This window comes from Furipterus horrens, unplaced genomic scaffold (assembly GCF_987537825.1).
Source record: "Furipterus horrens unplaced genomic scaffold, mFurHor1.1.pri manual_scaffold_10, whole genome shotgun sequence".
Taxonomy (NCBI): domain Eukaryota; kingdom Metazoa; phylum Chordata; class Mammalia; order Chiroptera; family Furipteridae; genus Furipterus; species Furipterus horrens.
Window position 1 is genome coordinate 102,835,734 of NW_028327180.1, and position 24,135 is coordinate 102,859,868.

The 24,135-nt window shown below is 59.7% G+C and overlaps 1 protein-coding gene across 1 annotated transcript; it reads right to left on the bottom strand.

The window, feature by feature from the left end:
- On the bottom strand, positions 1–23,401 carry FAM20C (FAM20C golgi associated secretory pathway kinase). Its single transcript, XM_090288719.1, has 10 exons — positions 22,485–23,401; positions 20,574–20,752; positions 15,736–15,814; positions 6,720–6,812; positions 5,797–5,912; positions 3,382–3,562; positions 2,590–2,699; positions 2,292–2,373; positions 1,543–1,602; positions 1–934 (listed from the first exon to the last, which is right to left on the bottom strand). The coding sequence occupies exons 1-10, from the start codon at positions 23,090–23,092 to the stop codon at positions 685–687; spliced, it is 1,758 nt and encodes a 585-aa protein (XP_090144845.1). The 5' UTR covers positions 23,093–23,401; the 3' UTR covers positions 1–684.
- Positions 23,402–24,135: the final 734 nt, after the last annotated feature.

Consider the following 24,135-nt stretch of genomic DNA (forward strand, 5'->3'; position numbering starts at 1 on the left):
CACGTTGGCTGTATCTTTATTGCACTGTTATCACATTGCAGACTGTTCCACAAAAATGCACTGGAGGTACGTGGAGGACCCCATGTGACATTCACACCAAGTCTCCAGAGCAGAGTCAGAAGATGAGCTTCAGCCTCAGCTGCCACCCAGGAAAGTCCCAGGTGCCGGTGGGCGGCGCTGAGAAATGGAGTAACTGGTCATTTTTGTCACTTAAAAAGATATGTGAGTGTTTGTCTGTCCCCACAAGTCCACGCCGGCCATCAGGGCTGTAGTCTCGAGGGGACCCTCCAAGTGTGGCTGGGAAGGGAGGAGAAGAGCTTTTATTCTAACTTCGGTCAGAAGCCTGAAGACCCTTCATGGGGAACATGGCAAAGGGGGTGGCCCCCTGTGCAAATCTGGGGTTTGTGTAGATGTCTCTCTATTTATATACATATGATCCATGTATAAATACAAAACAGTAAATAAAGCTTCCCTTCCATACAAAAGGGTGGGCCACCTCTGTCTGTGGAGCACTCCTGCCCCAAACTTTTCTGGTCTTGAAAACGAGTCAAATTTGTCCCGTGGGACCCACCATTGAAGCACCACACGTCCAAGGTCCCGGAGTCCGGCTGCAGCCCCCTGGGCCCCGAGTGCGTGGCGTGGGTGCACACGTCCATCCTCAGCGCCGGCCGGCGGCTGCAGTCACTACCTGGCAGTGGAGCCTCTGTACCCGGCATCCAGGTCATCGTCCACCACGCGGCGCAGCCCGTCCTTCCCTACGCAGTCCCCAACGGCCTGCAGCACCAGGCGTAGGCGCCGGTCCAGGGCCTCCAGGTGCGGCTGAAAGAGGACAGGGGCCACGCGGTCCTGGCGCAACGACTCTGCCATCAGCAGACTCAGCTTGTACTCCTCCTTGGCCAGGAGCTGCAGCCGCAGGTAGGTGGACTTCCTGATCCTGCAGGAGGAGAAGGTGTCAGGCTGATGGGACACATGCGGGACGAGCAGAGGTCAAGTGCCTCACAGGACCCAGCGGGGTCACCCGGCCCCAGCCTCTTGGAGGTCTAACACAGGGGTTTCACCCTGCTGGCACCTGCTGTCCCAGGCAGACGCTGGGGAGAGAGGACAACCTGCCCCTGGGACACACGCACCAGCTCAGGGCAGGCGACACTGAGATGCCCCCCAGACAAGGGCAGGTGGCTTGTGCACAGCGTGTCCCCCCCAACTAAAGGAGGAGGTGGGTCAGGGAGCCCTGCAGAGGGCGGCAGAGAGGCACTGAGTCTGGGCCTCTGCATCTTCATCTGCAAGGGTCTGTTCGAGTGACAAAAAGCTGAGTCCTGGAGCTTGGGCTGGACAGGCGTTGGGGGAGGGCTGGGCGCTGGTAGGCATGCCGCTGTGCGGCGGGAGGGGCCATGAGTCCCAGCTGGGGCTGGGGTGCCTTCCTCCTTGAGTTCTGGCCCTGGTGGGGCTGGGACAGCGGCTCAACCTGATCTGTGGGTGGGGCAGCACCGGCCTCATTTGGGGGCAGAGCCGGGCTACCTGCAGGGCAGGGGGATGCGGGGGTACCTGCAGCACTGCTGTAAAGGCACCAGAATGGAGAGCTCATCATGGGAATATTTTCCAAACCTGCCGGAAGAAAAGCAGAACTGTCGAAGGGGCAGAGGAAGCCCTGAGTGCAGAGGCTGCAGCCCCAGCACCTGGGGGGACAGCAACACTGGGGAGCTGCCCCTCCCGGACACTCAACGCAGGGCCTGGGGTGTTCTGGCTGCTGGACTGAGCAGAAGCTCATTACCGAAGAGTTCGGGGCAGGCCCAGGAGATCGCGTGAGGGTGGGTCACCAGGCCAGCATGGCAGCACCTTTCACAGCTGGGAACATGTGACCCCCACATGGGAACCATCCACGTGCCCAAAGCCGGGTTCTCTGAGGCCTGGAGCACTCGCCGCTTTAACCATTTGGAACAGGGTCCCCATACGCGCACGGCCTTCCCCACTCACCGCGGACCATCCTCTCATGTGGCCCAGGGCATGGAGGGCTGCTGGTCCCTGTCTGCTGGTCCCAGATGCCCCTGCCTGCTCCTTGGCCAGCAGCCTCTCTGTGCCTCAGTGTCCCCACAGCAACACAGGGACATCACAGGCCCCGCTCCCATGGCTACTGTGAGAATTAGGTGAAATAATGACATAAACCTTTCTGCCTCCAGGAGCCCTGCACTGCATAGAGTGGACCTTTGGGGCCAGGAGTACGGGGGGTGGGGGGTGGGGCCTCTCACAGCGGGAGGCAGCCAGCCTCTCTCTACGTTAGCAGAAGCAGAGCTCACCCTCTTCCATTGTCCAAGTGGATAATAAATGTCTCATTGCCAAACTTCTCAAAAGTCTCATAGTGATGGCGGTCCATGTTCCCTGCGGAGAAAAGCAAACCCGGCCATGGCTGAGTCTGCGTGAGGCTCCAAGCAGCTTCCTCCCTCCCTATGTCTGACCCCCAAGCCCTAATCACACAGTAAAAGCAGAAGCTGGGGCAGGAAGTGGGGCCCCTCTTCAAACTGAGGCTGCAGCAGCCTGGCACCCCAAGCTCTGGGCCACATCCCACTGGGCCGGGCAGCCACTGGACAGACGTACCCATGAGGAAGTCGAAGATGGTCATGTCCATGACATCCAGAATGCGTTGGTTGCTGTCATAGGGCGGAGTCTGCTTCACCTCGTTGCAGTAGTTGGGGTCCACTTCCCACCTGCAGGGAGCCAGGGCGAGAGGCTGGCACCTGTGCTGGGTGGACAGGGGGACCCAGACCCCCTTCTGGGACTGCCCAACTGTGGGCCACGGTGTTGACACGAGGGACGGGGCTTGGAGAAAAGGTGTCACCATAAAATGAAGTGTCTGCAGACTGATGTGCCCACAGTGGGCTGACACTGCTCTAACAAGGGCACAGGGCCGGGAAGCGGGAAAGCCGCACCACTGCCCCAGACTGGCTGCTCCTGGAAGCTGCCATCAGCCCGAGACGCCAGGCTTTGGGAGGGTCATGGCTACTAAACAGATTCCGGTCACTGCACCCACTGGCCGTCCCAGGAACTAAAGGAGCTGGGCTGTTTCTCTTGCATGAAGGACAAGAAGGGCAGGAGGGGGTAAGAGCCGTGTCTGAACACCGAGGGCCTGTTCCCAGAGACTCGAGCGGGCAGAGCAGTACCCCTTCGGGGCCACATCTACTTCTCAGCATAAGGATACCCCTTCAGACTGTGCTGCGTGGCCGTCACATACATGGGGCACATCCATGTGGCCCTGGATGAGGCCCGAGATCCCTCCAAACCCTTCTTCCTGCTGCAAAGGGACAACAGCAGGCCCTCCCAAGACCCTGGGGAATTCGGAAGCTGGGGCCTGGCCCAGGGCGCCCGTGGCCATGCTTGGCTCACACTCACTCTGCCTTCTTGCGCTTGTGGTACGAGCGTCGCCAAGGGTTCCGCCACGTCTTCCTCTTGGCCAGGGACAGGTCAGGCAGGAAGGCCGCCAGCGAGCCCTCGATCTGGTCTGGCTTCCCGCAGAGCGCATGCTCCGTGGAGCAGTAGTAGGAGCACTCCCCGTAGAAGCAGACGTTGTTGGCTGCAGGCAGAGGACACCGCTTGGTACTGGGCCCCTTGGAGCCATGGCCCCTCGTGCTGTCCCCTCCCTGAGGGTCTGTCCTGGGCCAGCCCCTGTCCTCCAGGGAGGCAGGCTCACCCACATTCTCAACTTCTGTCTCAGCAAAGCACTCCAACCATACGTTGCAGAAAATGGGGGCCAAGAGGGCAGCCGACCTGCCCAAAGCCACAGGCATGTGGGCCAGAGGTAAGATCTGAACCAGGTGCTTTCTGTGCAGCCTCCAAATTAAGGGACTGGGGCATACGGGAACCCTAGACTCAGTGTTCAGCAGCTTAGAAAAGGCATTCATACCATGAAGAAAGTGAAGAGACGACCCACAGAGCGGGGAAAATGTTGGCAAAGCATATATCTGATGAGGATCTAGTGGTTATCACATACAAACAACTCTTAAAACTCAATGTTGAAGAGAAAAGTAACCCAATTAATCAATGGACCAAGGAATTCAATGACTATTTCTCCACAGAAGACCTACAAATGGCCGATAAGGACATGAAAGTATGCTCAACAGCATCAGTCACTAGAGAAACACAAGTCAACCGACAGAGACACCACTTCGCACCCACTCAGACAGTTTTGATCAGAAGAACAATCGCAGGTGTGGCCGAGGATGGGGAGACGTCAGAACCTGACATGGTGCTGGTGGGAATGGGAAATGAAAACAGCTGGTGTTTCCTCAAAAAGTTCGAAGAAGAGTTGCCATAGCGATTCCATTCCCAGGCCCACACCGCGGAGGAGCGAGAGCAGTTTGAGGGCCCACAGCAGCTCTGTCCACCACAGCAGGAGAGTGGAAACACCCCAACATCTGTCCAGTGATGAGTGGACACACACAGTGTGGTCCAGCCACACACGGGACACTGTTAACCTGCATCTACACAGGGAAAACGACTTAACCTGAATCCACACACTAGAAGCTACTTAACCTGAATCCACACACGGGAGGCTATTCAACCTTAAAGGCGTGAGGCACCCACACTCACTACTCATGAATGAACCGTGAAAACATGCTCAGTAAGAGAAGTTGGGCCCTAACAGGCCAGGCGTTATGTGACTGTAAGTATATGAAATGCCCAGAATGAGCAAATCTGGACAGAAATATTGATAGACACCACAGACTGGGGGTGGGGGTGGGGACAAGTGGGATGACTGCTAGCAGGGACAGGGCTGTTTTTTGGGTGACGGCAAAGTCCTAGAATGAGATAATGGTGGTGTACAACGTGGCGGATGTTTTTAAAACCACTGAATTGTGCTCTTCAAAATGGTGAGTTTTACAGCCTGTAAGGTGTGTCTGGATAGAAAAGAGCACATGCTTGCTGCAGGCCAGCCGGTGGCCACGGCCTGCCGCTGTCCTGCGGGGTTCTGGCCGTTACTCTCAACTGAGCAGGCCAGGCCATGGCTGCCTGCATGTCTGTCTCCTGATGGGTCCATGTGCTCATGGGTAATCACGTTCTTGACTTGCTGGAAAAACTCTCAGAGCCTGGGGCATGTGGAAACATGGGAGCTGAGCACCCAAAACCCCACTGTGCCACCTGAGGGGCCACACCCACGGTATGTGCTCAGTAGGAGCAGAGGACTCTGGCCCTTCTCCACGACCCTGAGACCATCTTTCATGTGGTTCTGAGGTGCAGGCCCTGGAAACAAGGCCCAGACAGGACATGGGGACTCGCGTGTGACGCAGAAGGTTGCTAACATGGGTGGTGGGCACAGGGGAACCAGGTGTTGCCTTAACTTTTGAAGATCTGAGATACGTCATTAGAAACGTGGCAATAAAAACTGCACAAGAAAGCGGATAGGAGCAGCCGCACAGCCAGGGCACAGGGGGTCCTGGGGGCGTGGCCCGGCCTGGACCCCAGGTGGTCAGCACCATGGACAGCGGGGTCTTCTGGAAAGTTAGGAGAACTCAGGTCTACTGGCTGGGCCACCAGCAGAAGATTCCAGAAGCCTGAGAGTTTTCCAAAATGGATTCCTTTTGTCTTTGAAAACAAGCAAATGGTAGAAATGAGCTCCGTGCCTCCAGGGACACACCGACTAGGAAAGCGCAGCAGCCCCTCAAGGTGGGTGTGCACATAGCAGGAGGCGGGAGCCGCAGCATCTGAAGACCAGTGAGCTGCACCGCTTCCTGTTGTGCAGAGGGGACTGAGCCCCGGGCACTGCGTACAGCAGCTGGGGAGGGCAGCTCCCCAGGCCCAGCAGCTTACCGGGAGAGATGAAGAAGGTTCTCCACAGCTTCTTGTCCCGTGTGACATCCCTGATCTCCTTGGTCATGTTGATCATCCTGCCGGCCACGGGAGGGACCCGGCGAAAGTCCAGGATCCTGGCGGAAAAGGGACGTGGGAGGGAGGCTTTATCTCACGCCCCTGTGGCTGGCTCCAGGCAGAGCCCAGTGAATACACCTGCCTCTGCCTCCTGGGGCCTGGGGCTCTGCCTGGTCTGTAGGACCAGGGCTGGCCTGGGATTCTGCATTCTAAGCAGCCTGGTAACATCTACGGAGGCCACGCCCCGAACATGGCTCCAGAGGGTGAGGCCGGGTGGCCCAATCCGCTGGGTCCCCAGGCGGACCCCAGAGCCAGGCCTGTGAACTGTCTCTGGAGGGTGCCGACCTCTGGGCCCAGGGGCCGCTGACCGTCCATCCTTCATAGTCTCACACAGAAGTCAGTCCACCTCCCCAGCAGCAGGGGGCATGTGGCAACCAAAGAGGAATTCATTCTGCAGGAGATGTGCCCCCAAGACAGGTGACCACAGTGGGGGACAGTTTGAGAGACTATCATCCCTCAGTACCACCCTCACCTCGCAGAGGAAGTGACCCCTGCAGTCCCCTGTGCAAAATTCACAGCCCTCGGCGCCACCCCCCCTTCCTTCCCAGCAACCCGCTGTCCACCCTGCATGCAGCCACTCCTGAGCATCCTGGCCGTCAGGGCAGTCACACCGCAGGCAGGGACCGCTCCTCGCGGGACAGGGACGGTGACGAGCATGGGCCGTGGGCACGTCGACAGCTAACAGTGCCCCGTTCTCTCAGCCGCGCACAGTGCAGCCACGGGCCCCACTGGCAGGGACCAGCCCGAGCTCAGCCCGCAGACCCCAGCAGCCTGGCCTCCATGGGGAGCACAGGGGCCAGGCTCACCTGTCCAGGTGGAAGGCCGCGATCTCTGCGTTGTGCCTCTCGTAGTCAGAGAAATAAAAAAAGTCAGGAGGCGTCTCTTGCTCCCTTGTTTGCCTAGAGAAACGGGACAAAACAGAAAGGGCTTGTCAGCAAGAGCTTCCCACGGAAGCATACACGTAGCTCAGACCAGTGTCACCTGGGGGTCCCCAGGCTCACTCCTTCTCACCCACCTCCTGGGCCCCCCAACCCAAGGCTGTGACAGTCAGAAACCTCCTGGCGACCTGCCCTCACTCAGCCTGCCACTTCAACAGCGACCCCAGGCGGAGGCTTCTCCGCGACACTGGATCCCTGTTGGCAGGGCCTGGGCAGGAGGGCCTGGCTAAGCACCTGCTTCAGAACAGGCGTCCATGACAAGATGGACAGAGGAGGGACGGATGCAGGAAGTGCAGAGAAGGGGCATAAATCTATCTGCAGTGTTAGGCTCTTTCCACGGTCATTTCCTCACATCCCACCGTCACCTCCACGGCCCTGGTCCCCACCACAGAGCGACCTTTTGTTGCCTGATGTGCACTGGCAATAGCTGTGCTGCTGACCAGCAGTGTTGTTTCTACCTGGCAGTGCTTGGCTTTTGTCCCTGCTCCCTCACCTCTGCGTAGGTCACACACCTGGAATGCAGGTGGCTCTGAGCCCTGTGGCTCTAGGAAGACTCCGGCCACTTCCTGCAGGCTCTGTGCCCAGGTTCCAGAGAAGTTCCCAGGTTCCTCCCACCTGCCACCTCAGGCTTTCCTCCATCCCCTGCTGTTCACAGAAAGAGGGAGCTTGGTCCCAGCCGGAGGCCACACAGGCCAGGCTGCTTTGGCTTCCAGATGCCCCTCCCCCAGAAGGCCGTGGGTGCAGTGAGTGGTGAAATGCCTTTCTTTCCCTGGCGCTCCTGTGAGGCAGAGGAGCTCCAGGGCTTCTGTGCTGTGTGGGTGGCCCCTCCCCTGGGTGCACAGCTGGTGAGGGGTTTCCAGGCTCCTGCAGAGTGGGAGCTCCTTGGGGCAGGGACCTGATTTAACATGATCAGGCCACCGGGGTGAGCTGGGCATTCAGGAGATGCTGCAGGGGAGGCAAGTATGCGGGTAGGACGGCAGATCCCAGCATGGGCCTCCCCCTGTCCTCTGTCAGACACCCGTGGGTGGGGGTGAGGTGCCCAGGCCAGTGGGGGGCTGGCTGGCCCAGCTAGGAGACTGGCTGAGTGCGCTCTGGCTGTTCACCTCAGTCTCCGCAGCTGGGACACAGGGACCCTATCTGCACAGTTTCATGCTCACAAGATACTCAAGCAGGGCTCTGGGGTAGCTGGCGTACCCCAGCCCCTCCTGCCCTTGAGGAGTCCACGCCCCCCACACACAGGAAAGGAGGATGAGGAATGGCCTGGATGGGTGTGAGGTCCAGTGAAGGCAAGGCTGGTGAATGAGGAGTCAACCTGTGAGCCATGGACAGCCAGGGCCAGTGAGGGAAGGAGAGGCAGGACCCAGAGGGCCTGGTGAGATGACAGCCCCCATGAGCCAGCGGCTCAGCTCCCAGTGGCTGTCCCTGCCTGCCCATCCACGCCTGAGGAGAGCTCGGGGTCTCAGAATGGCTAGCTGTGCTGGGACAGGCGGCCTGGCAGGGGATGGCGTGGGACCTATGGGGGAGGCCCTTGCCGTCCTGCCTCCTCTGGGTCGCACTGCACAGCAGGAGGTGCTGTTGCTGACTCAGCCACTTGGGGAAGCTTTGGAAAAGTACTGAACCCACTGCCCCAGGCAGGAGACTGGACTTGGCTGAACCTGGTCACTTGGCAACCTCTCCTTCCTCCAGGTGTCCTGGCTGCAGGTGTGCCCGGGACTGGGAGGAAGGTGAAGAGCATGGCCCACTGGCTCTGGGCTTCTTCCTGGGGGTGGGGGAGATGTGAGGGAAGGAGGCCCGGTGAGCTGGCCGAGCTCCACGCCTCACCTGCCCAGTGAGGTGGGGGCACTGGGAGGCTGCAGACCAGCAGTTCCTGGGGCAGCGCCCGGAGCACAGGGCCCAGAACTCAGGGTCCTCTGCTGATGACAGGAGAGAAGGAGTGAGCAGCCTCCTGGCCACGTGCCTTCTCGGCCCCCACAGGGAGGGGGGTGCCCTGAGCCGGCACAGCAGGAAGCAGGGAAGACACAAAGGCTGAGTTTTGGCGAAGAAGCAGCCAAGGCTCAGTGACCACCTCAGGGAAAGGCGGCCTGGGCAGTGGGAACGAAGGGGACGGATCAGGGCAGAAGACGCAGAACCTGGTGAAATGAAGACCAACCAGGACCCCGAGGTTCTCGTCCATGCCTGCCCCCTCCCTCTGGAGCCCCTGAACGTCACGCCTCTGCCTGGCTCCAGTGGCCACGCTGAGCCCCACAGGCCCTGGGGTGGCCCCCAGGAGATGCCAAACACCCCAGCACCCCAGTGTCCCAGGACGTGTTCCTGGGGTGGCCTGCACGCCCACAGTCCACCTCTCCCTCCTCTGCCATGACCACAGCTAAATGCCCTTCCTGAGCAGAACCTCCCTTGGCCCCAGAGGACGCACAGCTGAGAGGTGACTGGGTTCTTCACACTAAAGTGGACATGACTGCTATGTGACCTCGGCCGGGAAATCTGTGGCCTGGGTCCCCAGAACCTGAGAAGATGTTACAGTAAATGACAAGACACTCTGCAGAAATGATCTAGTTAAGGATCTCGAGACGGGAGGTTGCCCTGGATGATCTGGGTGGGCCCCAGGCCACCACAAGGTCCTTAGAGAGGGGCCTGACTACAGAAGAGGCGACCCCGGTGGCTTGCAGGGCAGGTTCTGGGAGAGCCTTCCCGTGCTCTGAGGCTGCCAGCACGCCTCAGCCAGGAGGCCGCCTCTCCCACAGTCCCCAGGAGGAGCCCAGCCTGCCGGCCCCGGAGGCTTCAGACCTCCAGAGCTCGGTGGCTTTAAGCACTCGCCTCGTGGGAACCTGTCCCCGCAGCCACAGGGAACTGGCTCCCCAGAGCGGCAGGAAGGACGCGTGACTTAGCAGCCTTGGGAAGGGGGTGCAGCTTGGTCTACTCCCTGCAGATCTGGTCACGCATCACTGAGGAAACTAATTACACTTGTCAGAAATGACACAGAGTGGTGAGAAGAAGGGATCTCTGTTTCTGCAGAAGCCAAAGAGAAAGACAGAATCCAGTGCACGTCACGGGCCATCCTTGGCTGCACAATTAGGCCTGGGGGTCCCCAAGGCTCTGACCCTTGCCCCATCTTAGTGACAAGGAAGTCTGAGGTCAGGAAAGGGAAGAAGTATTTGCAGAGTCACATGACTAGAAACAGCAGATCCTGGGTAGGAGCCGGGTGCTCTGACCCACGTCTGCACTCCTGCCTTTGGTCCTTCCACAGCAAGACAGGGCTGCAGCCGTGGGGCCCAAAGCCTCCGGAGCAGGACCCCGCTGAACGCCAGAGCTCTCATGTCAACAATCGAACCTAAAAAGCAAACTAAGCAAACAAGAAGAACAGAGACAGAATCATGGTTACAGACAGCGATCTGATGGTTGCCTGATGGGAGCGGGTGGGGGATGGGTGAGGAGGGGCGGGAACTAAGAAGTACAAAGAGGTGGTCACAGAATAGCCATGGGGATGCAAAGTACAGCACAGGACATGGAGACGCCACAGGACTTAAACGCATGACGTGACCCGTGGACAATGGACAATGGTGGGGGGATCACCTGCGGGAGTGGGGGGTGCGGGGCGGAGGAGGCAAAGGGGGAAACCAGGACACCTGGAATAGCATAATCAATAAAATATAAATTTTAAAAATGACTCAAAGATTTCCAACTAAAGAAAGTCTGAAGTCATTCCCACATAAAAACAACTGGAACGATGTCGACTTGATTTCAAAGGCAAAAGGGGAAAAGATTTGCTTTGAGGTTTCGGATCTTCCGCGTTTCAAACCCAGCGAGAGACGAGGATGCTGCCGTGCTGATGGCTGTGCCTCGGGTGAGACCCTCCCAGCACCAGCTCCGCTGCTGTCACGCATCTCCTCCAACAGCAAAGACACACCAGCTCCAGAGGCCGGTGGCTGGCGAGGCTGCTGAAGGAGCCCTTACATCTACAAAAGGTCCTTCTGGGGCATCAGAGCTGCCAGGCCTGATCACAGGGCTCTGGGAAGCGCCCGACTTTCCCTTTCTTCCCCAGTGCAAGGAAAACGAAGACTACATTTTCTGTCCCCACCTTTTAATCTTCCCTCCCTTTCATGACGGCCACCCACAAGCAGGCACCCCAGGGACTGCAGCAACCAGAGAGAATGCAGAAAGACACTCTTGATGCTGCTGTTCAGGAGAATGGTTTTGGGGAAAACGACTCACTTGCTTTGATTTTAAATAAAGGGGATAATCTTTTCCAGAAGCCCCCAAGGAAACCTTGGCTACAGTCAGTGAGGCGCTGTCGCAACCAGGGTGGGGGTGGCAGGTCAGGCGGCTGCCGCCCAGGCTCAGTGCCCCCACCTGGGCAACGGGGGCACAGCAGGGGCAGCCCAGACTCACTCTTCGCGGTCTCACTAAGCTCCTGCGGCCACTGTCTCCCTGCCTGGGTCTCGGCGACTGCACAGAACAGATAACATTCCTCTTTTATTTCATGGAGCAGCTGCCACACAGGAGCAGGTGGGTAATTTTGGGGCCAGCCTGGGTAATGAAGTTTGGCCGGAGGTATATAAACAGGGTGTCTGGGGAAGCCGGTGGCCTCCGTGGGCAGACAGGCCGACTTGCAGAGCTCGGCCCGCCCCATCCACAGAGGGCCGTGCACACGGCCAGCACCAGCCACTTCCCAGGCAGCCAAGAGGATTCAGAGAAGCCTCACGTCCCACTCTCGAGCCTGTGCCCACCTCTCCTGCAGCCCTGCTCCTCGGCGGCCTCCGTGGGCCTTGCCGGCCCCTGGCTGAGCGGTGCTGATGCAGCTGTGTCAGTGGGTTCAGAGAGCAGCTGGTGGGGGGCAGGGCACGCTGCTGTGTGCTGGACGTGGGGCTCCTGGACTCCAGGGGAAAGCTGTGCCATGGCTCCACGAGCGAGGGGGCTCGGTGAGGGAGAAGACCCTTCTCCAAAGGTCCTTCACGCAGACTCCGCCCACTCTGTGCTCCTGGCTGCAGCCCGCAGCCCAGCTGAGCCCACTCTGCCCCTGGGGATGCGGCTGCTGCTCTCGCCTCACCAAGCTCATGCCAACCCAGCCTTTCCTTGGGGTTCTGGGACTCACAATGGACAGCATTCTTCTGGTGGTCCTGCCAGGTAAGGAGCGAGGGTGCGTGGGCCATGGGGCTGCAGGGGCCGGCTGAGCTGCGGCCCCACTGCGCACCTCGGAGCCTCCTCTGGGCCATCAGCACTGCCCTGCTGCTGAGATGCTAGGGAGGCTACAAAGCTGCTATGGGTTATTTATCTGCCTTCCAATGAATAACGTCCATCTTTTTCTGACCACAGAAAATAATCTGTGAAACTGGAGGTAACCCATGTCCCACAGCAGGGAGCCCGTGGAATGTGGCATCTGCTCAGGCCCAGGGCGGGGCTGCCAGGCCAACCTCAGCACTGGGCACAGGGCTCCACGCTGGCCATTCAGGCCCTCACTGCCCTGTGGGCCCGTTGGGCCGTGGCTCCGTGAAGTCCTGAAAGAGGCCTGGCCCGGCCTGAGGGCAACTGCCACGCGGCTCAGCTTGAGTTCTCTCCAGGGACTGACCCTCTGAAATGTTCATGTTTATCTGTTGACATGCTGGCTGTCGGCTCCCTGGAGAACCACAGCTCCATGCCAAACGGGACCTTGTGCATCCGGTCACTGCTGAGAACTTGATGCCATGGCAGCATCTGCCGCTGGCTCTGATGACTGTGCCAGGTCAGGGGGGACGGGACAGGAGAGGAAGGAACCTGACTCCCAAGATCTGTAAGGGACGGCTCTTCAGAGAGGCCCAGGGAGGCCCCGTGTCAGCCCAGGATCAGCAGTTCCAGCAGCCCCGGCGGGACACGGGGCCCGGGCAGCTTCTTGGGAAGCCAGTTGAGACCTGACTAAGAATCCTGGCTGGGAAGATGTTGAGCTCCCGAAAGTCAGGAGGGGCAGGGGGTGGGTCTGGAGGCTGGCCCAAGCTGAGCGTGGACACAAAAGGGTCCTTGTCCGCCCCTGGCCAGGCCCAGGCTTCCGCTGGCTCCACACCCGGCGACCGGCTATTGAGCAATCTTTGGGCCTTCAGACTGAGTGAGGGCAGAACTCAGAGAGGACACGGGTTCTTTATCGGAAGAACTCAAATGGTCCAACACCCCCAACTGCTTGACTGCTGGCCCTCAAAACCCTTTTCCTCCAGGCTTTAGGTACAGACTGTGAGCCGCAGGGAGAACTCCTGCTCACCCTGCAGCACCCAGCTCCAAGGTCTCCTCCCAGGCTGCCGAGCACCCAAAGCTCCCTCCGTACCCTGCCCCGGGGACAGCGTCACATGAAGGTCCACGCGGACTTGTGCCGGGATCTGTCCGCCTGCCGCCTGGGCGCCCAGCACAGGGAACACAGGACCCGACCGCTGGCTTGGTGCTGTCCCTGCTCTGCGCCTCCCCACCTCTGCTCTGCGTGTGCCCAGCGGCCTCTCTCATCCAGCACAGGAGGCTCCAGTGTCTGCGTCTAGAAGCATCAGCCCGGCAAGGTTTCTGCAGCCACCGCTGTGTGTACATGTCGGCTGCGAAGGACTCCTGGGCCTGGGGTACGACCACATACACTATTTGCAAAGGGAAATAAAGCAGGCGGCCAGGGAGGCTCTGGGCACAGGACGCACAGCTGAGTCTCGGCCACCGGACAAAGCCTGGCCTGGCAGGGAGCAGGACCTCGAGGCCAATCAGACACGCTGGGCAGGGCCCTGCCCTGTGCACTGTGAGCACAGCAAGCAGGAGACAAATCGAAATAGTTCCGATCTCTTCACCACGCGGTGACCCCTGGGGTTGGCTGTCATCTCAGCACAGATGCTGTGCCCCCTCCGCCCCTGCCTTGCCTCGGCCTGGCGTCGGAGCCTGGACCCCAGTCCTGGTCTGCACCCCACTCCTCAGTTACACTTAAACCCTCCTGATCCTCCATGTCCTCCTCCTGAAGGAGAGTTGGCGATAACCTACCCTGAGATTGGAAGGGTCAGGTGACTCAACGCGGGAAGAATGGCCAGTCGCCCGTTGCCCTCCACGCCCGGAGCAGACGTGGAGTATGAATACCAGCACCAGCTGAGGAAAGAGCTTTTGGGGGAGCAAGTGTCACTACCTGGCAGAGCGGTCCAAGATGTAAAAAACAGAGGGGAAGAGGACCGGTGTTGGGAGGAGCCTCGTGCCCCTCTGTGCACAGACAGCAAGCAGCCAGCACTGCGGGAGATGAACAGAGGCCCCAAAGAAAGGCCGCCAGGCCTGCAGGCTTGTACAGGGCACATGCCCGGGCTGCAGGCCAGGTCCCCAGTCAGGGGCGCTCAAGGGTGCTCGAGAAGCAGCCACACACTGATGTTTCTCTCCTTCTCTTTCTCCCTCCCTTCCCCTCTCTCTAAAAATAAATAAAATCTTTAAAAAAGGGGGAAAAAGCGGGCTTGTACCTGAAATATATAAAGAAGTCTTACAACCTATTAACAAATACAATCCAATGGAAAAAATGGCAAAAGATCTGAACAGACCTTTCTGCAAAGGAGACATACGAATGGCCAGAAGGGTGTGAAAACATGCTCCATGTCATTAGCCAGAAGGGACACGCAGAGCCAGTCCCCAGGAGACATCCCTTCCCACCGCCAGGATGGTTATAATCAGAGGACGATAATAACACGTGTCGGCGAGGACGTGGGATTGCGGAGCTGGGTAACTGCTGGGGAGAGCAGTCTGGCGGCTCCGCGAGCAGTTACATCCAGTTATTACACGATCCAGCATTTGCATTCCTGGGTATTCATCACAAAGAAATGGAAACATCCGTCCACTCAAGAACTGGTGCATGAATGTTCATAACAGCATTATTCACTGAGCCAGAAAGTGGGACTATCCCAAATGCCCACCCGGTGAAGAACATACGAATGTCCTCACAATGGAATATTATGCTGCCTTAAAAGGAGCCAGGCCCTGGCATCTGTTGCCACGAGGATGAGCCCTGAAGACATGATGCTGAGTGAGAGATGCGGTGACAGAGAACACACATTACATGATTTGATTCACATGAAATTCCAGAACAGGAAAACCCATGGAGATGGGAAGTGGATGAGGGGCTGCCTGGGCCTAGAGGAGGGCAGGGAGGAATTGGGGGGACAGCAACACTGTACAACAGGTTCCCCAATGAAGCTTTGTTGCAGTCGTCCAGGGTCATGCTGATGGTACGCCCTAGGAGCAAACAACTCTTGCCTGCATCCCTTAGCCAGTGGTCAACGTTTCCCCATTACCTGTCATCTTACATAAAGTTGCAGAACCTACCGAGGCCCTTCAATGAGGACTCACTGTGCACAGCTTCTCTCGGGGGTGATGAGCAGCTCCTAGAACTGACCCTTCGGTGTCTGGCCATCGTCCTGAGACAGCCAAGCCCACCCACAGTGGGCTTCCCTTCATCCACAGACACAAGGCTGGACCCCGGGGGCCCCTGACCTCAGACTGTCCTGCCAGCCGGCACTGCCCAGGCTTTGCCGGCCCCTGCGTTCCTTCACCCCCACCTGCACCAGGCGTCCCTGGACCCACCGGGGAAGCAGCTTCCCTCCGTCCCAAGGAATGGCAGCAAGAGGCCCAGAGACAGCCTTTACACAGAGACACCTGCACTACCGCTGCATCCTAGTGCCTGTATCTCCTTCAACCTGCAATGTGTCTGAAATGCTTCTGAATTAGTCACCATCGTTTTAAATTTTGAAGTACAGGGAAAAATCTGTACTTACAGCTTATCTTGAAAATCAGAAATTAGGACAGATGTCCAAGATCTGGTCAAGCTGCCTGTCCACCAGACTCATGTCTGCAGGCCCTCCAGCTCCAGCACACACCCCTCCGCAGCCCGACGGCCGCCACCCTGCACCCAGCGCCCGGCACTTACTTCATGGGTTTGAACAGCGCCTGCCCGTAATTCTGGAACGTCATGATGAGCTTGAGCTGTGTGCCCCCTGACTTCATGGCTGCAGGGGAGGGAGAGACACGCGTCACCTGCTGCCAAGTGAGGCCAGCTCACCACTCTGTCCCCGCGGCCTGGGCGCCCACTCTGCTGGGGAGGTGTGGGGTTTCACACGATGAAGCTGACACTCGACTTCCCCAGTCAGGTGTCCAACCCACTGCCGGGTGCCGTTCCCACGTGATGTGGGGACGACAGCCACTCCCACCCCCGGGACGCTAGCACTGCGAAGGGGATGTTGCTGTGACCGGTCTGGAGAAGGGCTGGCACGGAGCATGTTCAGGATGGCAGGTGTCCTGGGGAGTGAAGGACAGCCAGGGGTGCTGCCTCCCCACAGGCCACCAGGGCCCCCGGCCGCCATAGCCAGACCCTTTCTCCAGGTTCGACCAGGCCACCGGCCTGGTTCCCCTGGGCAGTGTCTGCTCCAGCCATGGCCGGGCTGCTTCTGAAGGGGCCCAGGTCCTGGTGTCAAGGCAGGACAGGAGCTATGGCAGCTGCACAGATCACTGGGTGACGTGCGTCTGTCTGGGGCTCTGCCAGCCTGTACCCTCCTCAGTGAAACCAACTAGCAACAAACGCCACTCACTCCAGAACTCGGGAAATGACCTACGACTGCCCAGCCCTGGGGCCAGAAGAGAGGCTGCTAATCCCATCCGATGGCTCAGCATGGGCCACAGTGAGCTGCCTGTGATGCCGGCTCACACTCCCCACCCTGGTCACCATCTTTCTCTTGTCTAGGACGCGTGTCTTCCCACAATGCCCACCATTCACGTTACCAAGCTGCGGGTCATGTGGAGAGACACTTGGAATCCTGCTCTGAAATCAGCTATCGTCCCCCTACAAAACCAGACATAGCTTCCTGGTGTCCTGCCAGAGGCCCAGGTGGGTAGAGAGGGACTCGCCTGGGAGCCTGTGCTCCAGGGGACGGCCCAGAGTGGTGGTCAGGCCAAGGGCCGCAGCAGTGGAGCCAGGACAGAGACCGGCCTTGGGAGGAGGTGTAAGTTTGGCGTTTCTTCTTGCAGACAGACAGGAGGATCCCACCATTCAGACCCTGGGGGTCAGCTCAGTCATTTCTGGCATCCCTGAAGTCATACCCCAACTATGTCTTAATGTGTTATTAATTAGCATTGATGGGTGGTCATTAACTGTACATGGTAATGCACGTTAACAGAATGCCGCAACACTTTAAGAACACAACTCGCAGCCCACTGGCCATGTCACTCCCGTGACCGCTGACCCACCCGGACGCCACTGGCACCTCCCGGGCCTTAGGCCACCACACGCTGCCCTTGCACTGAAATCGCTGCAGGCCTGGGCCGCACATTTCTGAAAGACAGCGCACTGGCATTTTGAAAACTATTTACTCAGCGGGAACTGAGGTCAGCGCCATGGGTGGAAACCAGCCTCTATTCCTCGGATCAACAAGAGTCATTGGAACACACTCCTGTTGGATTCCAGGCTGCAGTCACCTTCTGTCCAACATGGAGAGAGCCGGTGAGGAGGGACCCTGGGTCAGCGCCGGCATGGGCTGCGTTCCTGACTCCCAGGCGCAGGTTCCACGTGAGATAACAACTCTAACGTCCAATTGACCAGACTGCTGAGGCCAAAACCCTGAGCCGACAGCAGGGATGTGCTAACTATGGGTGAGTCTCCCCCTCTTGGAGGCCTCAGTCTCCCCATTTGTAGGGCAGCTGCTGGAAGGTTGGTTGGATTGCTGACTCTTAAAATTAAGAATTTTTTCTGCCACCCCGTGGGTCACCGGCACTTCCATGACGTCCTTCTTCCATCTCATGCTCAGAACAGCGATGCTAACCCTGAACCCAGAGGCTGGCCCTCGGCTCCCATAAAGGTGCTGCCATCCAGGCTTCCCCAAGGGGTGCAGCCAGCTGAGGGCCACACAGCACCAGGGCAGGGCCACCAGCAGCAGGTACCTTTCACCCATGGACCCCAGTCCCCAAAGCTGCCAACAGGATGTGCTGAGCAGAAGGCCTAGCCAGGGGCAGTCTCTGGCAGCTGGGTTTTCAACCACACATCCAGCTGGCTGTGGGGGCAGACACCCCTAGGAAACCGCATTTGCCGGGGTTGCCCACAGCTTGGCCCTTGGCCAGCTCCTCTCCTGCTTTCCGCGGGTGGGTGACCTGGGCCTGCACATCTGAGTGCTGCTCCCCTCTGCTCATAGGTGACAGCATTTCCTGCTCCCCCGGCAGAGGGGCCTCTGCACAAATGTGAACTCACCCCAGGGTGTCTCCAGACCCGGAGCAGCAGAGCAGTGGGCCCAGGTCCTCGCTGAGGTCCTTCCCCAGGCTGTGCGCCATCACTGGCTGCCCTGGGTGAGCAAGGGCTGCCCCCCTGGGACCCTGCTCCACACTGTTCTAATTACTCTCTCTTTACTCAGGGAGCCTGTCCATAGCCCTGTGAAGAAAGTTTCTAGGGTCCATGTCCTTCTTCACAATCTTTGGGGGCAGAAAAGTTCATAGATTTTGAAAATCTCAGACGACTAGAATGCATATTATGGAATGCTTGAATGAGTCTGGGCAGAACCCTTGGATCAAACACACTGTAATTTCACTCCAAGTGAGAAAATAAGGATTTATAAATAGTCTCATCAAAACCGTTTAGGTCTTGCCCCCACGTGAGTTCAGGATGAGTCAGGTTTTGCTGTCGAAGGAGTTACTTGGACTTCAGAGTTGCAAGCTGCAGATTACAGGGTCTAGGTTATAACCGTCAAATGTTCCCCATGAGCACCAAAGAGGTTTATCTATTTGCCCCAAACCACCTTGGCTCAGGACTGGTGGAACCAGGAATGACAACAGGCCCCTGTTCTGCCTGGGGGATGGGCCCGTCCCATCAGTAACACCTGCCAGCATTATCAGCACCTGGGAATGACGGTGAAGGACCAGCCCCAGGGGGCGCAGGGCCAACTGCCCCCAGGAGCAGACAGGGTTAGGACCCACTCGGTCAGCACGGCCATGGGGTGCCCCTCTCTGCAGCTGCCCCGGGCTCCCGAGCTCTGCTCCCCACGCAGAGCAATGCCCACTGAGAGCTGGGGGGCGGGGGGGGGGTGTCTTCTCCCTGCAGGCAAGCCTGCGCAGCCTCAGCATCGTGGCAGCCCTTCCTCGACCCTGACCCGGCCTTTACCCTCGCGGGGGTGGCCGCGGAAGCCCAGACTGAGCAGCGCTAGTTACTTTACAAGCTCGCACACACTCACCATCTTATTAGAATAAGACGCAATGTTCCTGAGCAGACATGAGCCCGCTGGACAGATGGGGAAACTGAGGCAGGGAGCGGCACACATCGACAGCAGCGGAGCTCTTCTAAGTGAATACCGCACCTCCCTGAAACCTGCGGCGACTCTGTCCTCCTGTCCCAGAGCACCCCGCCCGCCGCCCCTCCTCTGGCGGAAGGCTGGACTCCTAAGACCCACGTCAGCGCCTTTTCTTACGGAAGGCCCCTCATCCGTCCTTGCAGATGGGGGTCATCACCTCTGTGAAGGCTCTTGGACTGAATCTGCACAACGTCCAGAGCAGTTACCCCTGGTCAGTGTGTGCACCTCCTGTGTCCCCCTGGAACCCAGGTCAGGGGGCAGCAGCATCTCGCTGAGACTGGATTCATCCTCGATGGCCCCCGACCCAGAAATGGGCCTGAAGTGCAGGCGGTGCCCCTGAAGGCGGCCAAACAGATGGAGGGGCTGGTCAAGGCGCTGGATCTTTCTTTAACAACCAGGGCTGTTCTCGCAGTGAAAGGGACGCCCTGCTGTGGTCGCCGCCCAACACAGCCATTCCCTGGAACTGCTCCCCGCACAGCCTGAGGGCCTGGACCCCTGAAGAGTCAGGCGGGAGGGCTGAGGCAGGGCTGGGCTTGGGAGAGGCCCTTAGAATCCTCCTGAGCAGCAAGCAAGCGGGGGGGACCCCAGCCTGCTTGGCCAGTCGTCTTGCACTAGTGTGACCATCACAGGCTCTGTCTTCCCCCCGCCAAGCAGCTCAGGGCCAGGCAGAGAGTCGGAGTCAGTCTCTAAAGAGCTCTGGAGAGCTCACCTGCCAGTCTCACAGGTCACACCCTTTGTCAGCAGCCAGACAGACGCTCACAGAGTAGGGACTGAGCAGTTGGTGCCCAGGGCTGCCTGCTCTGGTCGCAGTGTGGAGACCTGCATTCACGTGTCCCCGCCAAGCCAGGTGCACCTGTCAAGGCCCCTGAGAACTGTGCTTCCCACTCCAGGGCTCAGCCCATCCCCTGTGCCGCTCCAAGCCACCCTGACTAACATGGAGCTTCCCAAAGAATCGCCCACAGGCCTGAGAACAATGGCACCAAACCTCCATGCTCAGAAATTGCGCTGACACTTTTTCCTGAAATTAGTAACTGGGTGCCCTTTTCTGTCCAACTCAGCAGATCCCACAGTGCTCCGAGATGTTGCCTCCTGACCATTAGGAGCATGGCCTCCACTGCGGACAGCAGAGCCCCAGTCACTCCCTGTGCCCACAGAACTGCAGGAGCACCTGGCTGCGCTGGGACGCTGCCTGACTGCAGGAAGCCTGGGGGTGCCGCCCTGTGCCTCCCCGCATGCTGAGGGAAGGGCCGCAGCCCCAGGAGCAGCCCCTCGTCACTCAAGGAGAGGACTGGGGTCTAGACAGGCTGTGCCTCATCCTCACAACTGCTGACAGCAGTGAGCTCACATGTCCCCTCCCATGAGGCCAGCTGTCCCCCAGGTGGTGCTGTGCAGCAGGGCGACGGCTCCCAGACCCCGCTGCACACACCGCGAGGACACCTACCCACGCTGGTTATCTTCTGTGCGCCAAGGTCCCGCAGCAGGGCGTCCACCGCCGGGTTGTGTCTGGAGTACAGCTCGTACCGATTAATGCCGATGTGGAACTTGAGCCAGTTGGGGTAACTGTCCACTGCCGCCTCCCCCGTGGGCAAGAATTGTTCATCTTCAGGACCTTCCTGGGGCCTGTGGACATTCAGGTGACCCAGCGTCAGCAGGGAGAGGACAGAGGATGAGAGGGGGTTGGCCTCAGATGCCAAGGTTTTAACTCTGGGTCCAAACAAATGCAGTTCACTCAAAGGTACCTCTGCACCCACGGGGCCCTGCCACGTCCGCATGTTTCCTGTGGCTGCTGCTGAAACCAAGTAATAACACATCTGAAAGCCTGTAATTCCTACTTACCCTCGGAGCCGCTGCAGACAGCTATAACTAAAGCAGGACTAGACCCAGGACGTCAGCGCTAGGCCCCACTGGGTCTATCCTGGGGTCACCAAAACAGCCCGACAAGCGTGATGTCAGCTTGGGGGACAAGGGGCCTCGGCACGTCCCGGGGCAGAAGAGAGAGCTCATCTTTGACCACAGACTGTGTGCAAGTCCCAGACACGCCCAGTCTGTCAGAAACGCTCCCCGGGAACTCTGCTCTGGTTCCAACAACCAGGGGTAGGGATGATGCAACAAGCTAAATTTAATTTTAATGAGAGCAGTCCTGGGTGGGGAAAGAGGAAGGAGGCAGGACCTGCCACCCACGAGGCTGTCCTTACGCATGTCTGGATTGAGAGGCCAGTCTGGGGGAGAGCAGACCCTGCTTCCTGCTGGGCTGGAGGGAAAGATGGACTTGTCTCAGCTCTATTTGACCTGCAAGTGAGGCCCTTTCAGCCCCAAACCCCCCTCCCCCACGGTGGACATGGTGGGGGGCTGCCTCACTGGCCACAGGAACCCGGAATCACTGCTCTCCTTTGAAGAGCTGCAGGCCAGGGCACGGCTCTGATTTCCCAGTTTCTGAGCATCTCCTTGAACTGGGCCAGCAGACAAAGCCCAGAAGCCCCCTAACGAACACCTTCGAGTGTTTAGACCCAAAACAATGGGCCAGGTCAGATTTCAGGGGAGAAGGATCTTTAAAAGATGTTTTGGACACCTGGCCTTCCCCCTCCGTGGCCTGGGTAACCTGCCCCAGGTAGTTATCTATTCCAGCCTCCGTGCTGGTTAATATGTCACTACTCTGGGTTGCAGCATCTGCTCATTTTGATCTTTGTGTCTGAGGAAGGCCTGGGGGGAAGGGCTTAAACCTGAACAGTTTATAGAGATGTTTCTGGGGGATACTGCTCACCATTCATGAAGCTGTCCCTCATGTGGCTGGCAGGGAGTGCCCCTTTGTGACCCCTCTGGGAGCCTGCACACCCCTCTGCTCACCATGTTCCCAGGAACTGGTATTCAGAGCTCCCTGGGCCTCTCCAGGCCCCCCTGGCATTTCCACCAGAGGATGTTGCCAAGTACCTGAAACCTGGCAGCCAGCAGCTTCCTGGGGATAGGCTCGCCCTCACTCCCTCGCGAGCTCATTCATTCACTGCCTGATTCCACTTCCCAAGCCAGCGACCATGGCCTTGCTGCACTGGCCCTCCCTCCCCACTCCGGGGCTTCCTCGCCCAGTCCGCCTGTCAGGTCAGAGCCACAGGGAACAGCCCTTCCCAGGAGGCAGAGCCACACAGCTGTTCTGGAGACAAAGGCAGTGCTCTGAGCAAGAGAAGCCGGGAGGGCAGAGGCCCCACGAAGCTCTTTCCCAGGGGTCTCTGGGCATCTGCACACAGTGCTTGGGGCGCAAAAGGGCCTTTTCCGGGTAAAGGCGCGCAGGTGGGTCTTTATTATCAAAGGGCATATGGCTGTCTTACGGGTCACACCTGTCAGCACCCACCCCACTCACCAGTTGGGGCTTTCCGCCGCAGCCTTGGGGTTAAACCTGATGTCGCTGTTCACATTGAAGAGAACGTCGTCCTCCGTTAGTGGCGGGACGGCACCCTGGTATAGCGGGTGTTCAAACAGCCTGGTCAGGAGGGAGCCATCCCTGCTCGGGCCAGGTGGCGGCAGCGACCGACGGGGTCCGGGGTCTCGGAGCAGTGGCCGGTGCGCGTGGTTGCGCGGTCTTGGGACGCCGGAATCGTGCCGCCGCAACGCGCCCTCGGCGGGGTCTGCAGCGGGAGGCAGTTTCTCCAGCGAGTGGGACGTGAGGTTGGAGGAAGGGTCGGAGCTAAAGTCCTGCAGGATGCGCAGCGTGTGTTTGTTGGGCCAGCCGGAGTCCCCCGCGGCCGAGGCGGGGACCGGAGGCTCCCCAGGGCGGCCCCGCGCCTTGGCCCAGCCGGGTGCCGCCGCCTCGGCCGCGGGCTGCGCGCAGGAGCAGCCGGGCGCCCCCGATGGCCGCGCGCCGCGCCGCTCCAGCTTAGGCAGCAGGTCCAGCACAATGTGCAGTGCGCAGGCCACCAGAAACACCATCAGGATGAGCACTCGGAACCTGCGCACCAGGATCATCTTCATGGCCGCGGACTGAGCGCGGCCTGGGGACTCGGGCACCCTCCAGAAGCGTGCCCGTCCGTACCCCCCTAGTCTTGGCTAGGCACGAAATCGGTGCCTCGGCTCGGGTCAAGGTCCATCTGGCGTCGGACAGCTACCAGCTCGGGGGCTGTCCCCGAGCCCGCACCACGTGTAAGGAGCCCACCGCCAAATCACATGCACGCCGGGCCATGTCGGGGCCGTTCCCTCTCGCCTGTCCGGAGCGGCCGCGCCCTCCGCTGCGGGGCCCAATGGCCCTCGTCCGTGGAGCTGGGGGCGCAGTAGGATGAGGCCCGGCGCGCGCAGTGGCCGGCTCGAGTCTCTGGCCGCGCTCATCAGGCGCGCAAGGGCCCAGCGCGGCGGCCCATTCCGGCCATGGCGCGGCGGTCTGGAGGTGGTGGTGGCAACCGTGCGGCGCAATCCGATCCGGGGCTCCGTGGGCCGCGCTAGGCGCCGGGCTGGCCAGGCGGAGAGGGGCGGCTCCTTCGGGGAGGGCTAGGCTCTCTCACTCTGCGGCTGGGAGGCGGGGACCTGGAGGAAAACGAGGGCGAAGAGTCTAGGTGACTGAGGGGGAGGCAGGTGCGGGGCGTGGGGGCGCACAGAGCGGCTGGCGAGATCCACAGCAGGTGCAGCGGCTGTCCCCAGAGCGCAGCGCCCTCACGAACGAGCCTCCGCGACCCGCGCCCCGGGCGGGCAGATATCCGAGCGCAGCGGAGCCGCCCCCCGCGTCAGCGTCCACAGATTGGCGGAGCAGCAGCCCCGAGAGCCACAGCCGGGCCCAGCCGACTCCGCTTCTTTTCTCCTTTCTCCTCCCCTCGGCCTCGCCCCGCGATGCCTCTGCAGCTCCGGGCCCGCTAAGGAGAGGGCGCCTTCCCTCCGCGGTTTGCCGAGAGAAAACGGAGACGCCCGAGAGAGGAAGGCGGGAGCGCGGAGGGTTGGCGTTCCTGGCTCCTGCAGCTGGAGAGGATCGTCGTGTGGCTGCGGGCGCTGTCCCGGTGGGCTCTCCGGCCAGGCCGCTGCGGCCAGGA

Excerpts from the sequence above, each read along its gene's own strand:
- FAM20C (XM_090288719.1), bottom strand. The coding sequence starts at position 23,092 with ATGAAGATGATCCTGGTGCGCAGGTTCCGAGTGCTCATCCTGATGGTG. Across the intron at positions 3,563-5,796 it reads AACCTTCTTCATCTCTCCCG|CCAACAACGTCTGCTTCTAC; the intron begins GTAAGCTGCTGG and ends CTCTGCCTGCAG. Across the intron at positions 935-1,542 it reads CCTTTACAGCAGTGCTGCAG|GATCAGGAAGTCCACCTACC; the intron begins GTACCCCCGCAT and ends CTCCTCCTGCAG.